This window comes from Nicotiana tomentosiformis, chromosome 12 (genome assembly GCF_000390325.3).
Source record: "Nicotiana tomentosiformis chromosome 12, ASM39032v3, whole genome shotgun sequence".
NCBI classification, from domain to species: Eukaryota; Viridiplantae; Streptophyta; class Magnoliopsida; order Solanales; family Solanaceae; genus Nicotiana; species Nicotiana tomentosiformis.
In genome coordinates, this window is record NC_090823.1 from 23,135,445 (window position 1) to 23,156,871 (window position 21,427).

The window sequence follows — 21,427 nt, forward strand, 5'->3', positions numbered from 1 at the left end:
TGACCTTCAAATCTTCATTTTATATTTTTGGAAGATTTTATAAAAATCTAATTTTTCTTCCATAAATTCACGAATTCATGATGTAAATCAGTATGGAATCATGAAATATAATCAATATAGGATAAGGAACACTTACCCCAATATTTTTCCGTAAACATCGCCCAAAAATCATCTTAACCGAGCTTAAAATCGCAAATGGTGGAAAATGGGGCGAAATCCCATTTACAGAACTTAAGTTCTGTTTGCCCAGGTTTTTAACTTATGCGATCGCGGATAATGCTTCGCGATCGCGAAGCACATTTTTAGGTTGCCCAGCTTTTGCTCTTCGCGAACGCGCAGTGCTCTCGCGAATGTGAAGCATAGTTTCTCAGCCTTTCGCGATCGCGAACTGCCTTGTGCGATCGCGTAGCACAAATTTTGTGCTTCAGCTTCTACCTCATTCCTTCTTCGCGAACGCGGCTTTGCCCTCACGTTAGCGGTGACTTAATTATTGCAATTGTGCGATCGCGAACCTTACTATGCGACCGCATAGTGCAAATTTCATCAGTGTCTATTAAGCCTTCGCGATCATGGACATAGTCACGCGATCGCATAGAAGAAAATAAGTAGCAGCACGTTCAACAGTTTCATGGTTCCGAAATGCACCGATCATGATTCGAATTACACCCGAGGCCCTCGGGACCTCAACAAAATATACCAACAAGTCCCAAAATATAATACAGACTTACTCGGGGTTTCAAATCATGTCAAACAACATCAAAATTACAAATCATACCTCGATTCGGACTTATGAGTTTCAAACTTTTCAATTTACAAAACTCGTGCCGAAACATATTAAATGAGTCCGGAATGACTTCAAATTTGGCACACAAGTCATAAATGACATAACGAAACTATTCAAATTCTCAAAATCTCATTCCGAGTCCGATATCAATAAAGTCAAATCTATGGTCAAACTTTGGAAACCTTTAACCTTTAGATTTCTAGTTTCCGTTAAATGGCGATAATTTGAGTTAGGGACCTCCGAATTCGATTCTGGGCATACGCCCAAGTCTCAAATCACGATACGAACCTACCAAAACTATCAAAATACTGATCCGGATCCGTTTGCTTAAAATATTGACCAAAGTCGACTCAATTGAGTTTTAAAACTCTATTTCACATTTTAATCAATTTTTAATATAAAAACTTTCTGAAAAATTATAAGGACTACACACACAAGTCGAGGAATAATGAATAGTGCTTTTCGAGGTCACAGAACATAGAAATAAATATTTAAAATTAAAGATGATATTTTGGGTCATCACACTATTTCTCTAAATTAAACATGATTGTCCCGCCGAAAAAGTACACTATATATAAAAGTCAAAATCTTATTTTTACCTTTATATATGTTTTGAATCCATTTGAAGCAGCCCAAAATCATAACTTAGTGGTTAAGGGGGGCCAAAATCTTTATGAGGTCATTTGATCAATTCCCACTAGCTACAAGCATATAATCTCTTCGAATTTTTAAACTTTTTTTTTGAACCCTTTTAATGGAAATCCTACCTCCGCCACTGATTGTCTAATACTTAATCTTCACAAATTAAAGATCTTAAGTGGGATTTTCCTCAAATAAGGGGAGGTAAAAAGACACACATCTTTTTTACTCCTCTTTTTTATTTTTCTAGTAAAGTCATGTCTTCGACAATAATATCTACTCCCTTCGTTTCCATTGTTTGTTTGATGCTTTGTAGCCTATTGAAGTTCCTTTTCGTTTTTCATTTGAAGTAAAAGGAGTTTGAACGGCATAGAATGTATAAGTAATTTGAGATTGGTGCATAAATTTAACTTTAAACAGTTTGTAACATTTAGGGAAGAGGAGAGAGGCCTGCAGGAAAAAGATTTTACCACATAGAAATATTATAGGTCTTAACAAAAAGCAAAAATAAAAATTTAATTTTAGTATATATGCCAAGTAAAAGTGAATGGATACAGCATTAACTAAAGGCAGTCATAAAAGTGAGTAAAGGAAGAAAGTAAATGCATATGTTTCAACTTTCAACGAAGGAAATCGAAACAAAGAAGAAGGTTGAAATTTGAAAAGACGCTTGAGGAAAGAATTGAGCCGTTTCACAAAAAAGTTGTAATGGCACATAATAATGATGAAAGAGATGAGACATAATAGGTGTAAATTAAGAAAACTAATGCAGCATTTCAGGGAATTAATCTTTTAGATTTATTAATTGAGTTTATTGTGTGAAAATTAGAAGAAAAAGCCCTAAAATTCTAAGAAAATAGATAAATACATTTCCTCATCAATAAAAGATGTCACATCACTTTCTAAGGGCCCTGTTTTATATTAATAAATAGATATAAATATTTAATAATTTTTGGGCTGAACTTTCATATTCATTGAATAATTTTTTAATATATTTAAATCATCTTGAAATAATAACGTACTTTTCAATTTTATTTTCACATTTTACTTAAATAAAATAAATAGACATAATTATTATCTTTAATAATAAATATATATAATTATTTATCTACTTATATAATATTAACTACTAAGTAAATCTCTTCTTGTCATTATTCATAATTTGATATTTAAAACACTTTTTGAAAAGTTTGTTCAAACACAAATTGTTGCTCAAATGTACTTTTCAAATTTATTAGCTAAATACAACTATTTTTCTAAGTATATTTTTGAAAAATATTTTTGAAAAAAATACTTCTCAAAATAAGTCGATTTTTAAAGCTTAGCAAAACAGGCTAACGGTCAAATCTCCTCTGATCATGGGGGATCTAGCATATATAATGTATGAGTTCACTCGAATTCAATCGCGTCTTGAACTTCGTGTGTGTATATATATATATATATATATATATATATATATATATATATATATATATATATATATATATATATATTAAAAATTCACCAAAAATTTATATATAATTAATTTTAAATTCAATAAATCAAATAATTTATGATATATTCCAAACGCAAATACATAATGGTCAAATCTTGGATCAGTCATTTTAAATTATAAAATATAAATTAATTTTGTTTAATTTTATATCAAAAATTGGTCAAACTGACTTTAAAAAAAAAATTTGGTCAAATAGTTTGAATAACTGAAAAGCAAAAAAAAAAAAAAACAAAAGAAAATCCAGCAAAAAAAAGAAAAAGAAAAATCGAACCAAAAGGCAATGAAACAACCACGTGGATAATTACATTCCACTTCTAAGGAATTTGTTAAAACAATCAAAAATAACAAAAAAGCATTCTCCACACTTCCCACTTTCATTTTGAGGTTTTTGGAAATCTGAAATCCATACCCAAATGGCTTCCTTTGCAGTATTTTCACCAATATGTCCTGTTTTGTCTCAAGCCAAACAGAAACTTAAGTGCAACTCTTCTCTTTTTTCTTCTTATAAACCCACTTTAAGCTCTACTAAATCTTCATTTTTACAGTATGGTTTCAGTTTACCAACCTCCAAATTTTCTGGGTCTCCATTAAAGTCTAAGGTTATGGGCACAATCTCTGCTAGAGCTGCTACTGAGAAAACTATTCATGACTTCACTGTTAAGGTATTATATTCTCTCATGTGAATTCAATTTCTTTATATAACGTTCAGATATTTGAAAACTATACAAAATATGTTACTCCCTCCGGCCCATCCCAGGCGGAGCCAGAATTTTAAGCTTATGGTTCAAGATTCTAAGTTACTGAGTTCAAAATTAATAATTTCTACATAGTTAATGTTATTTTTAAGACAAATACAAGGTTTGAACTAAAACTATTGGGTTTGGCCGAGGCTGTAGACACATTCTAGCTCCACCCACCATCACATAGTTTAACAAAGGAAGATCAACTTTTGAAACTTTTGGTCTAAGACAAGCCATAGATATTTTTGTTGCTATAAAATCTCATTTAGGTAAATAAAAATTTTATAGTTAAATTGTTTAAAGTATAGAAATATGTCTTTCTTTTGAGATAGACTAAACAGAGGGAGTAATTTCTTTTTTCTCTAAGCGCTCGTTTGGTACTAGGTATAAGGGATAATTAATCCCGGGATTAAATTTGAGATGAGTTTATTCTACGTTTGGTTGTGATAAAATCGCGGTATAACTAATCTCGGGATTAGGGTGAAATATCTATCCAGAGATAACTAATACCGGGATAATTAATCGTGGGATAACTTGTTTCCCAACCAAACGACCCCTTCAAGTAATAAACATGTACTCCCTCCGTCCCATTTTGTGATGTTGTTTGACTGAGCACGAAGTTTAAGAGAGAAAAATTGTTGAAACTCCTAGTCGAAAATAAGTCATAAACGTTCCTGTAGCTATAAATCATCTTAGAGGGAGTATTTATTTTTGTGTTAAGACTCAGAAACATGTAGTATTTATTATAGAGTTTCAGTTGTTATTAGAATTTATCTTTGATAACCATGATATTTCAAGTATGTATACTGTTCCAATGCGGTTTAGAAGATTGCATTTTGCATCCAATTTAAGTTGATTATATTGATGGTTATGTTTACTTGATAGTGTGAATTTTCATAGTTGAGAAAAATAAACCTTGTCTAGTGGCTACTCATTCTGTAATTGGTAAATGTATAAGCTTTACATATACACATGTACAGAGGGCATATTTTCTGTCGGGGGGAGGGGGGTTCAGGATATGAAGTTTATGGCTTATTACAGCAAACCTCAAGTTAATATACAATAATAATTGGTATCACAGTCGATTTCTTAATACACATATAGGTTTAAGCAAAAGCTATTGGGTTCCCGTGAACCCATAGGTTACACTATATATCCGCCTATGTGGTCGGTGACTATACTACTTAGTATTTGAGAGCATTGACAAAGGGTTGTAGGTTGGTATGAGCTGTTAGGACTAGTGGAAATAATGCCGGAACTGAGATGCTTTTCTGTTTGTGATGGATGCCTTAGTCAAGCCATTGGAGCAAAGCCATCCGTAAGAGTTTAACTAATAAGAGTTTAGTCATGAGAAGGAGACGGTTTCACATATGTGCAGATGGGACATTGATATTCTCCGAGACCAATTGAGATAGATTCGTGCACATCGGTTTGGTTTGAGGCTCTAAAGCATTGTGCATCCATGAGAAAGTTCATGTTAATACCTGCAGGAGAGGTGCACAGGAAAACATGAGCTCACATTGGTGGGGGAATGCAAGGTAAGCGAGATTATATCAGAATATTTGGGGGCTCCCATAAGGAGGAAGACTTGAAGAGGGAGGGATTCTGACGCCAGTGATACATAAATTTGAAAAAAGGTTGGTGGGGTGGACTAGATAATATTTTTCTAAAGGAGGCAGAACACTCGAATAACGTAGCTTGTCAAGTATCCCACGTTATTATGCCCTCGTTTTCTATGCCAACAGCAATTTTGCAAAAAACTGAAGCAGTTAATGAGGGTCTTTCTGTCGGATGGAGCAAATTGAGTTAAAGATTTCCACCACATGCGTTAGGAAGGAGTTACTGCCTCACTTGAAGCTAGTGCCTTGGTCATTCTGACTGAAGTTCTTTAACCAAGAAAAAATGCTATGTATATATGCTAGAGTAAAGGGTGCCTTGTGGAGGAAGGTGGTTACGCAAAAATGTGGTATCAGATAGTATGGTTGGTACACAAAGGAGGTAACATTCATCAAGTGCACTGTTAAATGGAAGTAAAATATGATTTTGGGCGAGTGTATGGTGCAATACTAATACTCTGAAGTTTGAAGGATGATTTCCTTCGCTTGTTCTCATTACCTAATGGCAACATCAGAAGCATGAACAACGGAAGCTGTCCCTGAAGATGTCTGTTTGCATGCTTTGTATTGAAGGAACTCAATATAATCCGGTAAAGAAACCATCTGGATTGGATTCAATGAATTGGATCCAACAGATTGTGAGTTAAAGGCTTTTGATACGAATGCCATTATAATGTTGCGCCGAAAAAGCAAAATTTTTCTACTGTTCATGCCGGAAAAATATAAAAGTGGTCGGAATTTGATTTAAATTGGATGGGTATGCTCGGATTTGCAAGGAGAAGACACTGTCCTGAAGAAGTTTTCTCAAATTCTGGCCGGAAACCGCCTCACGCGCCGGCGCGTGGACGTCGGAGCTTCGCCGGAGAAATTCTTCTGGGCGGCGTGTGAGGGCGCGTGCGTCCTTTTCTGCCGGAGAATGTTTTATGGGTTGGTCGCCGAGCTCTGATCTACTTACTGATGGTGTTGGTTTTTGCACAACACTGACGGATAGTGGCTTTTTACTTGCGGCAGACCTGTGTTTACCGGAAAAAGACTTCCGGTTGACTAATTTCTCTTCCCGGAGTCACTGGAATTTATGCACAACGATAAATCTCTCACGATTGTCTTGATACCATTTGAGAAAGCGTGGAGAAAAGTCTTTTTCATTCTCTAAAGTGTTGTACAATGCCCTATTTATATACAGTGATTACATAATAATAGGTATCTACTTCCCGATGTGGGACACTATACATGACTAACTACTTAACATAGCTTTGAAAAATTAATAATCCCGTAAATTGTTAACCCTGCGGTTATGGATTCTTCTATAACTAGATTGATCTTCATTAAAAAATATGACATGATTGATTATCGATATGGTTGATTGTCTAAATGAACTTATGATTCTTGACGTAACTTATGATCACGAAAGGAATCAAAGATTTCTTGGTTTCTTCGTTTATCCATTCGTATCCCTACTATAACAATATCACGAAACATCCTTAATACATCTTGATATCACTTAATAGTTTTTTTTTGTGCTGTAAGAGATGCTAGCAAAAATATGTCCTCAGCTAAAGAGAAAAGATTGTACCTGTTGATTTATTTTGGATTTTGCTATGCCGAAGATTGATAAGTATGTTCCTTGTTGATATTTACTTTTTGATGCAGGATATTGATGGGAAAGATGTCCCACTTAGCAAATTTAAGGGAAATGTTCTTCTAATTGTTAATGTTGCTTCCAGATGGTACTCTCTCCTCATCTTATAAATGAATGTTTAAGATTCAGGATAATTTTACCGTAGTAGTGATCTGACTGGAGAACTGATTTTCAATTCAGTGGCTTGACGACATCAAATTACACAGAGCTCTCTCAGGTGTACGAGAAGTATAAAACTAAAGGTAACCTACATGCTTTAGGATTGAAATTGGCATGCCTTCTTTTCTCTCTCCCACCCCTTTTGCGGTTTTATTTTTATTTTTTTATTTTTTTTATTTTGTGTGTCCATTAAATATGTTGAATCTCTGTAGAAATGAGAGTACTTCTCTTGAACATGTATACTTCGTGGTGCTGCTTTTAGTTCCTCATGAACAGTGGCGGAGCCACCTTTAAGAAAGAGGTGTCAATTCGTTGGGAAATTACACTGTGTAGTTAGGTAAAGAAATTTATGTATATATACTCAATGTTGAAAACCCTTGGCTTCTTCATGTGACCAATTTTTTATAATTTGACACGGTTAGTGAAAATTCTAGTTCCGCTACTGCTCATGAAGTGCCTTATGTATAACAAATACAGCACAAATAAAAAAAATAATGTTATATTTTACTCATATTAAAGGTCTAAGCCAGTGGTACTAATATTTGCACGACAACTAAATGAAACTTGAACGTCACAATCATAAGAGTTCCTCGCGGTGATATATTGGGGACTAAAGGAGTCTTATCATCTCAACTTCTCTTATTTAAGATGCTCTCTTGAGTTGATGGTCTATGCCCCTTATAGCCTGTTTGGCCAAGCTTCTCACCATGCCAAAAGTATTTTTTTCAAAAAAGTATTTTTTTCCTCAAAGTGAGGTGTTTGGCCAAGCTTTTCTTGAGAAAAAAAGTGCTTTGGCTAGAAGCAGAAGCAGTTTCGAAGAAGTAGAAAAAAGTAGCTTATCTCCAGAAACAGAAACAATTTTGACTTTTGTTCCTTCCAAAAATACCCTTTGCAAAATATTATATATACCAAAATAATCTTACTTAGTTTAAACTATTAAGTAATATAAAATGACTTTTGGGATGAACTTTTATATTTATTGAATGATTTTTTGATATATTTAAATTATCTTGAAAGAATAAAGTACTTTTCAATTTTATTTTTATATTTTACTAAAATAAAATAAAAAACTTAATTATTATCTTTAATAATAAATATTTGTAATTATTTATCTATTTATATAATATTAACTATTAAGCAAATCTCTTCATGTCCTTATTTGTAATGACACTTAAAAGCACTTTTTGAAAAACTTGGCCAAACACAAATTATTGTTCAAAAGTGCTTTTCAAATTGATTAGCCAAACACAAACTGTTTTTCTCCAAAAGTACTTTTTCGAAAAGCACCTCTCAAAATAAGCTGATTTTTCCAGCTTGGCCAAACAGGCTATTAGTCTGCTACTCTGCTTGAGGAACAGTGATGTTTCATAATTACTAATCCAGTTGAAAACATTTATGGAATAAGAGGTGCATATCTTCATTGAGCTATAGTATCTACATTGTCAGGTGTATGAGCCAGTCAATAGAAGTCATGAAACTGTACTTTTAACAATGGCTTTAGTCTATACTATGAAGTAGTATTGCAGAAACAACAGTCTAATCTTCTTCGAAAATACTATAGTTTTCCATTTCCCAAGAGCAGAAACTGCAAGAACTCCTATTAACTGCTATCTCATAGGTCATGCAATTTTTTTTACTTAGGTCACCCAAAAAGACATCAGACGTCTCTGCCTAATGACTAATGAGGCATGTTATTAGCACATCCATGTTATATTTTCATTGCACCATAGGCTTAAAATATATACAGTATTAAATTTTTTATCACTATTTCTTTTATTGCATTACTATTGAATATGTACTGTTTTAACAATTTCAATGTCAACGTTTTATTTTTTCACTATTCTGTGTCTTGTTAAAAGCATATAGTTTAAACCTGTGCAGATCTTTCCAACTTAGTTGATCACATTCCTTGCAGGACTTGAGATTCTTGCTTTTCCATGTAATCAATTTGGGGCTCAAGAGCCAGGATCTAATCCAGAGATTAAACAGTTTGCTTGCACTCGGTTTAAAGCTGAATTCCCAATATTTGACAAGGTTTGCGTTAACTTTCCCTGCACATAAAGTTTATGGGGTGCCATACTGGTATAAACAAACGACTAAAAATGATATGAAACAGGTCGACGTGAATGGTCCTAACACAGCACCAGTTTACCAGTTCCTAAAATCAAGTGCAGGAGGATTTTTAGGTGATCTGGTTAAGTGGAATTTTGAGAAGTTTCTTGTGGACAAAAATGGTAAAGTTGTTGAGAGGTATCCACCAACAACGTCACCTATCCAAATAGAGGTACTCATCCTTTTACGTTGTCTCTTGTATATATAGTGTTTGAAATCATGAAAGCTTCATATTAACTGGTTTAAAGTTTGCTAATTATTAGCTATTCCACACGGCGCTGTGATATAATTGGTATAGTACTAAGTCATAGTTCATTTTGTAACTCGAGGGGAAGAATAGGTGGATAGTAAAAGGAAAAAGAAGAATTAGAATAGACTTTGGAAAATCTGGTAATTTTGAGTAAAAGAGCCACATGATTCAGCAACCTCAGCTTGCAACATTAAGAGCTTGTAAGTAAGTCATAAGATTGCATTCCCTGGTCTATTGATCATAGGCTTGTGCTAATGATAATAAACTTTATCATGTTAAGTGGTGGATCTCTCTTACTAACCTTTTTCATAGGATCTAATTTGGACGTGAAATTTTTTGAGGATCACAAGAGAGAAAAGGGGTCGTCGGTCTTCTTCCTAGTAATAAACCCAAAATTCTCCTAGATAATTCATCCTCTTTGAGATTTGGGAACTATATGTTAAGCATCTAGTCAGACATTGATGATTAAGTATGGTCTTGATTGGCTTAGTAATTAGTTTCAACACAGGCACTGAATGTGCTTAAAGTCTTACCTTAGGAGCAATACGTGAATTATTATAACCACTGAGAGATTAGCTACAGGAACATTGATTACGTATGTATCTGGGATTTATTTAGTAGTTTGAAGAAATTTTTGTTTTTGTATCTGAAACAATTTGGTCATTGCCCATTTTGGACAGTTTTAAATAGGGATCCAAAACATTCTCTTCCCAGTTGATATAAGTGTAAAAGAAGTGTAGAGAGATATGATATAAAACTGAAAATAAGACTAGCAATGAGGCAAGGAGTACTGTATTACCAGTCTAAGTTATTTAATATTCTAATATATATGCTTAGGAAAAAATTTGCAATGAGAGAACTTTACCATTTTTATATGTTATTATAGAGAAGAAAAAGAGTCTTAAATATAGAGAAAATTAGTGGGAGGGAGAAGACTAGGAGAAAACGAGAAATTTTATGAATCAAATCAATTTATTAATATTAATAACTGCTACTAAAGTCTCTCAAACAAAATTCATTGGAGCCTTGTTACAGGATAGGGAGTGCGGAACAACTCAAAGCTCTTTGGAACAATTGGAACTTCATCTCTGGCTAAAAGATAAGACAATCTTCTATCAACTTCAAAAAGATTAGACAATTTATAACCTTATCCCTATTTAATAGATAAGATTATCTCTAACTAATGGATAAAACTTCATTTCTAGGTGAAAGATAAATATAAATGAAAGTAAGATAAAAAAAAACAGGGATAGTGTATAATATCTTCATGCTCTACATCAATCTCCTCTGGTAAAAAGAACTCAATTCTAACAATTAACATAATGCTGTAGTTGACCTGTCATTGGAGAATGTACTCGTGCAAAGCCTTGAAAGATTGGGGGGTGGGGGTGGGGGGATCATTTTTGTCGATGGGTGGCCGCCATAGCAAAAGCAGCATAAAATCGGATCCTATACTTGGTACCAAATTGATGTAGCACCAAGATGAGGAAAAAAGAGGATAGAAAGACCAAAACAAAAAAAGAGAAGACTGAAAAAGAGAAAGGAGATGAGAGAAGAATAAGGGAGCAGGAGAAAATAATACGATAAAGGGAAGAGCGAGATAGAATATTTTATTATCAAATCAGTTCATCCAAGACATTCAATTTTTTCTTCATAATATGAAAACAAAATGGACTGTCGACCTTACATCAACCCCCAAAAAATTGTAAATGTGGCTTCAAAGGTAGGTTCACTTCAGTAGATGTATTTCCTACAAGTATCTGTACTTAACCTAGTGCACGGTAGAACTCTGCCCCAGAATCTTAACTAGAAACTAATCTTACCTGTAAGTAGCCCGGTAAATGATCATAAGCTACGACGTGTGCGTTTGAATCTAAATACTCCACTATAAGTGCACTTACAACTTGACTGAATGAAGTTGCAGTAACTACCGAGCTTCTGGGAATCCCTGATTCACAAAGGAAAACTGCTCTCAGAGTTTGTCATTAAACACAAGACACTTGTTGATTGCACTTTTAGGGGTCGTTGGTACGAGGGATAAGGGATAATTAATCCCGGGATTAAATTTGAGATGAGTTTATCCCATGTTTGGTTGGGATAAAATCGCGGAATAACTAATCCCGAGATTGTAGTATTATTTTATCCCTTTGGGAGGGTGGGATAACAATCCCGGGATTACTAATCTTGGGATAACTTGTTTCCCAACCAAACGACCCCTTAGATGTTTAGATGGGCAGAAAATATTAGGAAAGTTTCTATCTGTAAAAACCATGTTGAGCAGAGTTATCCGGTATTTGTGTTGGTGGGAATTAGCAGGTACCTATTAAAATAATCTGAGGTTCGCGCAACTTTGCTCGGACATCACATGGCTGTTTCTAATTTTTCAATCAACTGCATTCATAGATTCTGCTGGTTTTGTTGTTGCAGAAGGATATTCAGAAACTTTTGGCAGCATAACTTGTATGGAGACTGATTCCTGCTTTATGTACATATGAGGGAGGAAAATGGGACAAAATCTCTTAGGTGTTCACAATTTACAATTATATGTATCCACTCTCAACTTTTGCTTTAAAATGATATGAAAAGTTGATATATCTCAAGGATGGTTTTGCTGATTAAGTTGTGCTTTTGTGTTTGTACTTAAATTAACAAGAAATGAGTTTGGCTTAATAATACTTGATGTATAATAGAGTTCACTCTGAACATTAATACACTAAGTTGTAATTTCTCTTAATAAACACGAACCTAACTTGTTCTACATTCTAAAATTAAATGTTCCTAATATCGCTGTTAACAGTTTTAGCCAAGCAGCTAAAAATACTTGCACCCGCCTGTTGTAAACCCTTGTAGCCGGCGCACTCAATGTATAACAAGGTGTTAATATATAAATTGATTTTATAACGGATAAATTTTGTAAGAAATAAAGATTAGAATTTATTTTTTATTATGAGCTTGCTATTTGTTAAGAATTGGAGTGACGTCTGGGGTATGATGATGTGCATGGTGGCTTTGGTTTTGGAGATAGAAACGGAGGAGGAATGTCTCTGCTGGACTTTGCTAGAGCATTTGATTTGGTGATAGCAAACTCGAGTTTCCCGAAGAAGAGGGAGCACTTGGTCACCTTTCGGAGTTCGGCGGCCGAGACTCAGATTGATTATTTACTCTGCAGGAAGTCCGATAGAGGTCTTTGCACGGATTGCAAGGTCATCCCGAGTGAGAACCTCTCGACCCTTCATAGGCTCCTGGTCATGGACCTTGAGATCACGAGGAAGAGGAGGAGGATGGCGATGTATAGCCAACATAGGATCAAGTGGGGAGCCTTGACGGAAGCTAAAGCCCAAGAGTTGGGGGTCAAGCTGGTGACTATGGGGGCTTGGAGGAGTAGTGGGGACGCAACCGCTATGTGGACCATGACTGTGCAGTGCATTAGGGAAGTCGCGAGAGAGGTATTAGGGGTCTCAAAGGGTTACTCTGGTGGTCACAAGGGAGATTGGTGGTGGAATGGAGAGGTGCAAGAAAAAGTGGAAACCAAGAAAGCAGTGTTTCTGAAGCTAGTGGAAAGTGTAGACGAGGAGGAGAAGAGGGCGAATAAGGAGCATTATAAGTTGGCTAAGAAAGAGGCAAAGCTAGCAGTTACGGCGGCCAAGACTGCAACTTTTAGTCGTTTATATGAGGAACTCGAGGGCCGAGGTGGGGATAAGAGGTTTTTCAGGTTAGCCTAGGTGCGATAAAGGAAGATGCGTGACTTGGACCAAGTGAAGTGCATCAAGGACGTAGAAGGAAGAGTTTTGTTGGATGAGGGGCTTATCCGTCGGAGATGGCAGACCTACTTTCATAGTCTCTTGAACGAGGAAGGGGACATGAGCATTGTACTGGGTGATTTGGAAATCTCCGGGAGTCGTTGTGACTTTGGGTATTGTAGGCGGTTTAGAGTTGATAAAGTTGAGGGAGCTATAAGTAAGATGAGCAGGGGCAAAGCGACTGGGCCAGATGAAATTCCAGTGGAGTTTTGGAAGAGTGCGGACAAGGCAGGCTTAGAGTGGCTCACTAGGTAATGTCATTTTTAGAACGAAGAAGATGCCCGGAGAGTGGAGGTGGAGCACGATGGTTCCTGTTTACAAGAACAAGGGTGATATCCAAAATTGCAATAACTATCGGGGTATCAAGCTGCTTAGCCATACTATGAAAGTCTGGGAGAGAGTAGTAGAGCTAAGGGTGAGGAGGAGTGTGTCTATTTTCGAGAACCAGTTTGCGTTTATGCCGGGACGTTCGACTACAGAAGCCATCCATCTTGTTAGGAGATTGATGGAGCAGTATAAGGAGAAAAAAGACTTGCATATGGTGTTCATCGACTTAGAAAAGGCGTACGATAAAGTTTTGAGGGAGGTTTTGTGGAGATGTTTGGAGGCTAGAGACGGTGGGTGGGGACTCGGACTATTTTTCGGTTATGATGGGGTTGCATCAGGGGTCGGCACTCGGCCCTTTTTTGTTTTCTCTGGTGATGGACGTACTGACGCGCCACATCCAAGGGGAAGTGCCGTGGTGCATGCTATTTGTAGATGATATTGTATTGATTGACGAGACGCGAGACAGGGTGAACGTGCAATTAGAGGTATGGAGGCAGACCCTAGAATCTAAAGGTTTCAAGTTGAGCAGGACCAAGACAAAATACTTGGAGTGTACGTTCAATGGCGAGACTCAAGGAGGGGAAGGTGAGGTGAGGCTGGATTCGCAGACCATCCCTAGGAGAGGGAGTTTTAAGTACCTTGTGTCTATTATTCAGGAGATGAGGAGATTGATGAAGATGTCACACATCGTATTGGGGCGGGATGGATGAAATGGAGACTCGCTTCCGGTGTTTTGTGTGACAAGAAGGTGCCACCGAAACTTAAGGGTAAGTTGTACAGAGTGGTGGTCAGATCAACGATGTTGTATGGGGCGGAGTGTTGGCCAGTCAAGATCGCCCATGTTCATAATATGAAGGTAGTAGAGATGAGAATGTTGCGATCGATGTGCGGGCACACCAGGTTAGATAGGATCAGAAATGAGGTTATTCGCGACAAGGTGAGTGTGGCCCCTATTGAAGACAAGATGCGGGAAGCGCGGCTTAGGTGGTTTGGGCATGTGAGGAGGAGGAGCACAGACCCCCTGGTGAGGAGGTGTGAGAGGTTGACATTGGAGGGACTACGAAGAGGTAGAGGTAGCCAAAGAAGAGGTGGGGAGAGGTTATTAGGCAAGACATGATGCAACTTCAGCTGAACGAGGATATGACCCTTGATGGGAAGGTATAGAGGTCGAGGATTAGGGTAGTAGAGTAGGTAGTCTAGAGTGTTCATAACAGTAGGATTAACACGTAGTCTCGCTTTCTGTTGGTAATTGGTTTTTATGACTAACCGTTATTTTCTTTCATTGTTGATCACTTTACTATCTTGTTGTTTTTATTCTGCTCTTATATGGCTTTTTGGTACTTACTCTTCTTGTCTATATTTTCATTAATGTGGTGCTTATGCTTTCCTGAGCCGAGAGTTTATTGGAAACAGCCTCTCTATCCTCACAAGGTAGGGGGTAAGGTATGCGTACACACTACCCTCCCCAGACCCCACGGTGTGGTATAATACTGGGTATGTTGTTGTTGTACTCTACCTAACTAACAATAATTATTTTTATATATTTTTTCAATATCTTTAGATTTTTAATTAAGAGTCGGTTTATTTCACTAACATCTATTTGCTTTTTCTAATTTGAGTCTTGTTAGAGCGGTCACATTTTCCTAATCCGTTTTTATTTGCTATGTTTTTTTTAAAGTTTCCATTCTATTTATACATAATCCAAATAAACTTTTGGTGGTTCAATCAATTTTGGCCACAGAAGAACTGATGGTCTTGGCGAGTTTAATGGCTCTAATTATATGATTAGTCTGTGGCACGTCTTCAAGGAGATGATAACAAAAGGCAAAAATTATTAAACTGCTCATCAGACTTATTTTTATTCAGATATCGTTTATCTATCAGTGTTTCTTTGGTATAAAATAAAGCCAAACCTCTAGTGTAAATCTAATGTTTAACCTGATGTGGTAGACCAAAAATGTTTCCTGTAAAAATTTCTAAAATATATAAGATATAGTCAAGAAGAAAAATCTTTGTCGTAATTTCAAACAATAGCTCGCCTGCTAAATTTATAGAACAAACTGAACAATCCATACAAAAAGTTTTGAACGAACTTTAACCTACTAGGCTAAATCTGTTTGTTACGACCATTTTAGAAAAAAACCCTATTTTTTCCCTTTAAAACAAGTCCAAATACGTTATAAGTGTAATCACGAGTAATATGTGTTATCTTCCTAATTTTGCTCAGCAAATTCTTGTATTACTAAAGTACTATATTTTAGGGATCATTTGGTATAATGGTGGGATAAACAAGGATATCCCATGAAATAAAATATTCCAATAGATTAGTTATCCCACCTTTTATATGAGATAGCTAATTAAAAGTACAAAAGGAGGGGGGGAGGGGGGATTGTAACTCTTTCTTTTCTTTTACATGGTAGTTGACTAATTTTCTTGCTAGTCGACTGAATCCTTGTTGCGAGATAGATATGAACAAAGTACAAAAAGTAAATTGCAGAAAGTAAATGAAACCAAATGTCTTATACTGGTTCATATTCAATGTGAATCCTACTCTAATCTCCTTGGGTTGCAAGGGAGTTCTCTTTCGAGTATTTGAAATCTTTGGTACAGGTATGTTGATGTTATACACCAACAACTTCTTCATGATATTAGTTCTTTTCTTGCTTTTGATACAATGTCTCACCAGTGATTCTTTTTCTTTTTCTTCTCTCCCTAGTTACACAGTAAATCTAGAATAGACTACAATGCTTGTTTGGATTAGAATAAAGAGATTTGTAATGGTTCGATCAAAGTATATGTGTAACGATCCAGCTGGTCGATTTGAGTATTTTAGCCCAGATCCCCTATTTATTGCCTCCTCTATGTTGTATAATGGTTATGTGACTTGTCAGGGGCGTTTGGTTTTGGTTTCGGAGTGAAATGGGACACAGTCCCTAAGTTGGAGTCTTAAGTTGAAAGAGTTGATCGTACTTTGACTTTTGTGTAGACGACTCCGAAATAGAGTTTTGACGATTCCAATAGCTCCGTATGGTGATTTTAGATTTAGAAGCGTGTCCGGATATTGATTTGGAGGTATGTAGGTCATTTCGACTTGAATTGGCGAAAGTTAGAAAGTTGAAGGTTTGGAAGGTTGAGAAGTTTGACCGGGAGTTGACTTTATTGATATCAGGGTCGGAATCCGATTCCGCAAGTTGGAATAGGGCCGTCATGTCATTTATGACTTGTGTGCAAAATTTGAGGTCAATCGAAGTTGTTTTGGTGTGAATCGGCATTAGTTTCAGAATTCGGAAGTTCATAGTTTCCTAGGCTTGAATTTGGGTTGCGATTCGTAGAATCGATGTTGTTTGATGTTATTTTTGGCCTCAAGTAGGTCCGTTATGTGTTTTGGAACTTGTTGGCATATTCGGACGGGGTCCCGGAGGCCCCGTGTGTGGTTCGGATTGAATTCAGATCAATTTTGGACTTAGCCTCATTGTTGAAGTCCAGGTCTGCTGGTGTCATCGCGCCTGCGGAGGGATTGACCGCAGGTGAGGAATCGCGGGTGCGGAAGGTGAAGCGCAGAAGCTAAAAGGAGAGCCTATGGCTGGGCTCGCATGTGCAGACACCTGGGCGCAGGTGCGCTTACGCACGCGCGGACCAGCTTGCGAAGAAGCGGAATTGGAGGAAGAGGCTTTGGGCAGGACCGCAAGTGTGGTCTCCTTCTCCGCATAAGCGGGCTCGCAGGTGCGAGCTATTGTCCACAGAAGCGGAACCTCGGAGTTCAAGTAAGAACCGTACATGCGATGGATTTTCCGTAGGTACGGCATCACAGGTGCGACCCCAGGCCCGCAGAAGCGAGGATCGATGAGTAGAAAGGTCTTGTTCGAGGGTTAAATTTCATAATCCATTTTTGAACTTAGAGAGCTCGGTGTGAGGCAATATTTTGGGAGATTTTCAAGAAAAACATCGGGGTAAGAATTCCTAGCTCGATTTTGGTTAAAGTACACGAATCTATTGTTGTTTTAATCATTAAATTTGGGGATTTGAAAAGCGATTTGAGGTCGGATTCGAGTAATTCTTATATGGCTGGACTCGTTATCAAATGGGTGTTCGAATTTTGTAATTATGGTCGGGTTTCGAGATGCAAGTCCGGGTTGACCTTTTTGAGTTGAATTTTTAATTCTTTGCAAAGATCGTAATTATATTGTTCGAAATAGTTTCTTATAGTTTATATATATAGTAAGAAGTTGTTTTGGCTAAATTCGAGCCATTTGGAGTTGGATAATCGAGGGAAATGCCTATTAGTGGATTAAGTTAGCGTGATTTGAAGTAAGTGTCTTGCCTAACTTTGTGTGAGGGAATTACCCCTAAGATTGGTGTTGTTTGTGATAACTTTCATATGTGAAAGCCGTGTACGCAAGGTGACGAGTGTGTGCACGAGCTAAATATGAAAATTACCGATTTTAGCTATGTAGATTCCTTCCATGCCTTAATTGATGAGCTACCTTAACATGTTGTAGTCATCATTTCTAGTCTATTTTCACATGATCTTCTTGTCTTATCTCTTACTTGTTAATTGGTCTACATGTTTAGTTGAAGTTCTTGTTTCCCTTATTCCGTATTCATTATGTAACCGTTGAATTCTTTACTTGAAGTTGTTATTCTTGGAATATCTTGTTGTTGAAAGAGGCATTGAGTTATAAAAGCCGTGATTTACATTGATTCAAAGTATTAAGTTGTGAAATACAATTCTGTTGAGTTATTCACTTTCAGTTGTTATTGTTGAGACTCTTGTGTACATTGTGGTTGAGCCACGAGCCCTTTATTGTGAAAACACTGTTATTGTCGATTTCTTTGGCAAGTTGTGATATTGGGCACTTGGGGTACGATTTGTGATATGTTGTGATATTGATACGCATGCGGTGATATAAGGATTTGGGGTTGAAACGCATGCGGTGAGATAAGGTGGGCTTGATACGCATGGCTAGTAGAAAAACTACTAGAAGTCATGCGGTGTGATAAGGTGGGCTAAAATACGGGATATTATTTCGGAAAAATGATTTTCAAAACTAAATGCAAGGCTCTCGCAGTGATATAAGGAAAGATTGTGAATTATTCTTGTGATTTGAGGCTACGAGGCGATACCTCGGTAGTGACTCTTGTTGGTGTTTCTCTATTGCCGCACTTGTCTTTGGTTGTTTTGTTTCCCTAGCATATCATTCCTCATTTTTTCCGTGTTGCATTATTTGCTTTAGTTCCATGTAGCTAACCTTGATATGTTACTGTTGTTTCAATTTTGCTGCTGTCATTATTACACTGCCATACACTTGTATAGTTTCTTTTTTTATTTATTCCAGTAGGGCCTTGACCTGACCTCATCACTACTCTACCAAGGTTAGGCTTGGCAGTTACTGGGTACCGTTGTGGTGTACTCATGCTATGCTTTTGCACATCTTTTTGTGCAGATCCAAGTACCTCCTACCAGCCCAGGCATTAACGAGAGCTTAGCTGCGGAGACTTCAAGGTATACCTGCCGACTTCTGCAGGCCTCGGAGTCCCCCTCTACCTTGACTATTCTATTTTCCTTATCCTTTTATAGATATTGATGTATAGGATTATGCAGTACTTCTATTTAGAGCTTGTGACTTGTACTCGCCGGGTCTTGAGAGTTGTATATGCTGAGTTGCAGATTTCATATTATATAGTTGCTGAGTTTTGAGACTTTATTTATTATTTCAATTATTTCTGTATGAATGTTAGGCTTACCTAGTCTTAAAGACTAGGTGCCATCATGACATCATACAGAGGAAAATTGGGGTCGTGAAAAGTTGGTATCAGAGCTCTAGGTTCATAGATGTTATGAGTCACAAGCAAGTTTAGTAGAGTCTCGCGGATCGGTACAGAGATGTCTGTACTTATCTTCGGGAGGCTATGAAACTGTTAGGAAAAGTTTCACTTCTTTGATCCCTTATCGTGCGAATTTATTGACTTCGGAATTCTAAATCTATGTCTTTCTATTCTCTCACACATGGTGAGGACACGCACAACTGTATCTGATGATCAGACACCCGCACCCCTACTAGATCCGCGAGAGGCCAGGGCCGGGGCTGAGGCCGAGGACGGCCACGTGGTGCAGCCAGAGCACCTGCATGAGTTGCTATGGAGGATCCACCAGTAGCTCCAGTTGGAGAGCAGGCACCTGAGACGCCTGTTACTACCCTTGCACTTCAGGAGACTCTCGCCCAACTTCTGAGCATGTTTGGCACTTTGGCTCAGGCGGGGTTGATTCCACTTGCTCCTACAATATCTTATGCCGGGGGAGGAACACACACTCCCATAGCTCGTATCCCAGAGTAGCGGGTCCAAGTTGACCAGGTCGCAGAGGTCATACCAGTACACCCGGTTGTCCAGTTCTGCCCGAGGTTAGGGCAGCAACTTCTGAGGAGGAGCAACTCAAGCTCGAGAGGTACAAGAAGTATCACCTTCCTACTTTTAGTAGGTTGGATTCAGAGGATGCCTAGGATTTTCTTAAGGAGTGCCACCGTATGGGTATTGTGGAGTCGAGTGGGATTACTTTCACTACGTTCCAGCTTAAGGGATCGACTTATTAGTAGCGGCGAGTGTGTGAGTTGGGTAGCCCGGCCGAGGTAGCTTCACTCACCTGGGCTCAATTCTCAGAGATGTTGATGAGGGAGTTTGTTCCTCAGAGTCTTAGGGACGCATGGCGCATAGAGTTTGAGCAGTTGCGCCAGGGTGCTATGACCGTATCGGAGTATGCAGTCCGTTTCAGTGATTTGTCCAGGCATACACCAGCCTTAGTCTCCACTGTCAGAGAGTGAGTTCTTTGATTTATCGAGGGGCTCAACCCTGGTATCAGATTCAGCATGGCTCGAGAGCTGGATATGGACATCCCATACCAGCAGGTAGTGGAGATCGCTAGGAGATTGGATAGTATGTGGGTCCGAGAGAGAGAGAGAGGAGAGGGAGACCAAGAAGCCTCAAGATTCCGGCATATATAGTGGTGCTCGTGCCCCAGTTGTAGCTCGTCATGGTAGGGGCTATGTGAGTCGCCCTGTTCATTCAGCACTTCTAGCTTCCAGCGGTATTCCGGCCACTCCCAGGCATGGGTGTTCATAAAAACCCGAAAAATCGAACCAAACCAAACCGATAAAAAAACCCGATACTTTTTAGGTTTGGATTGGTTTTGATTTTGAATTTTAAAAACCGATCAAATTTGGTTTGGTTTTGGTTTTAATAAAAAAATAACCGAAAAAATCGAACCAAACCGACTATAAAAATAGTTATTTAAATTTATTATTATACCTATATATATGTATATTTTTATATAAAATTTCTAAAATTTTATTGTACAAGTTAGTCGTTTGTATTTTTAGTCTAGTTCTTTGCTATTATAATAATGTAATTCTTTGCCTTTACATTCTAGTTTGATTGGTAGGTTTCTTTTGCTAAGTACAAGAATTTATATTATGTTAAAAATAATCGATTTTTAATTGAGTACTTAAATTATTCATCATTATTTGATTCAATTATTATCAATATATCTTGGTAAATGATAGATTTCTCAAAGAGCAATTGGTTTGATAGTGTTACGTTGAAAATGTAATCGCCGGAATATGCGTTTGGTAGTGTATGTATCATATTTAAGAAAAAATCCGATAAATAACCGAAAAAACCGAAAAATCGACAAAAGTCGACAAAAATCGAATCGATATAAAATCGACTTAATTGGGTTGGGTTGGTTTGGTTCTATTATTTGAAAAACTGACTTACTTGGTTTGGTTTCTTTTTAGGAAAAATACCGACCCAAACCGAACCATGAACACCCCTACTCCCAGGCCTCAGGTTGCCCATTATGCACCACCACTG

General features: G+C 37.4%; 2 protein-coding genes across 2 annotated transcripts; both read left to right on the forward strand.

The window, feature by feature from the left end:
* The first annotated feature begins 3,266 nt into the window (after positions 1–3,266).
* LOC104112464 (probable phospholipid hydroperoxide glutathione peroxidase) lies at positions 3,267–12,053 on the forward strand. Its single transcript, XM_009622398.4, has 6 exons — positions 3,267–3,580; positions 6,925–7,001; positions 7,094–7,155; positions 8,988–9,106; positions 9,189–9,356; positions 11,862–12,053. Exons 1-6 carry the CDS (start codon positions 3,332–3,334, stop codon positions 11,889–11,891), a joined length of 705 nt encoding a protein of 234 aa, XP_009620693.1. The 5' UTR covers positions 3,267–3,331; the 3' UTR covers positions 11,892–12,053.
* Positions 12,054–12,715: 662 nt separating this feature from the next.
* LOC138902352 (uncharacterized) lies at positions 12,716–13,156 on the forward strand. Its single transcript, XM_070190209.1, has one exon. It carries the CDS (start codon positions 12,716–12,718, stop codon positions 13,154–13,156), a length of 441 nt encoding a protein of 146 aa, XP_070046310.1.
* The last annotated feature ends 8,271 nt before the right edge of the window (positions 13,157–21,427 follow it).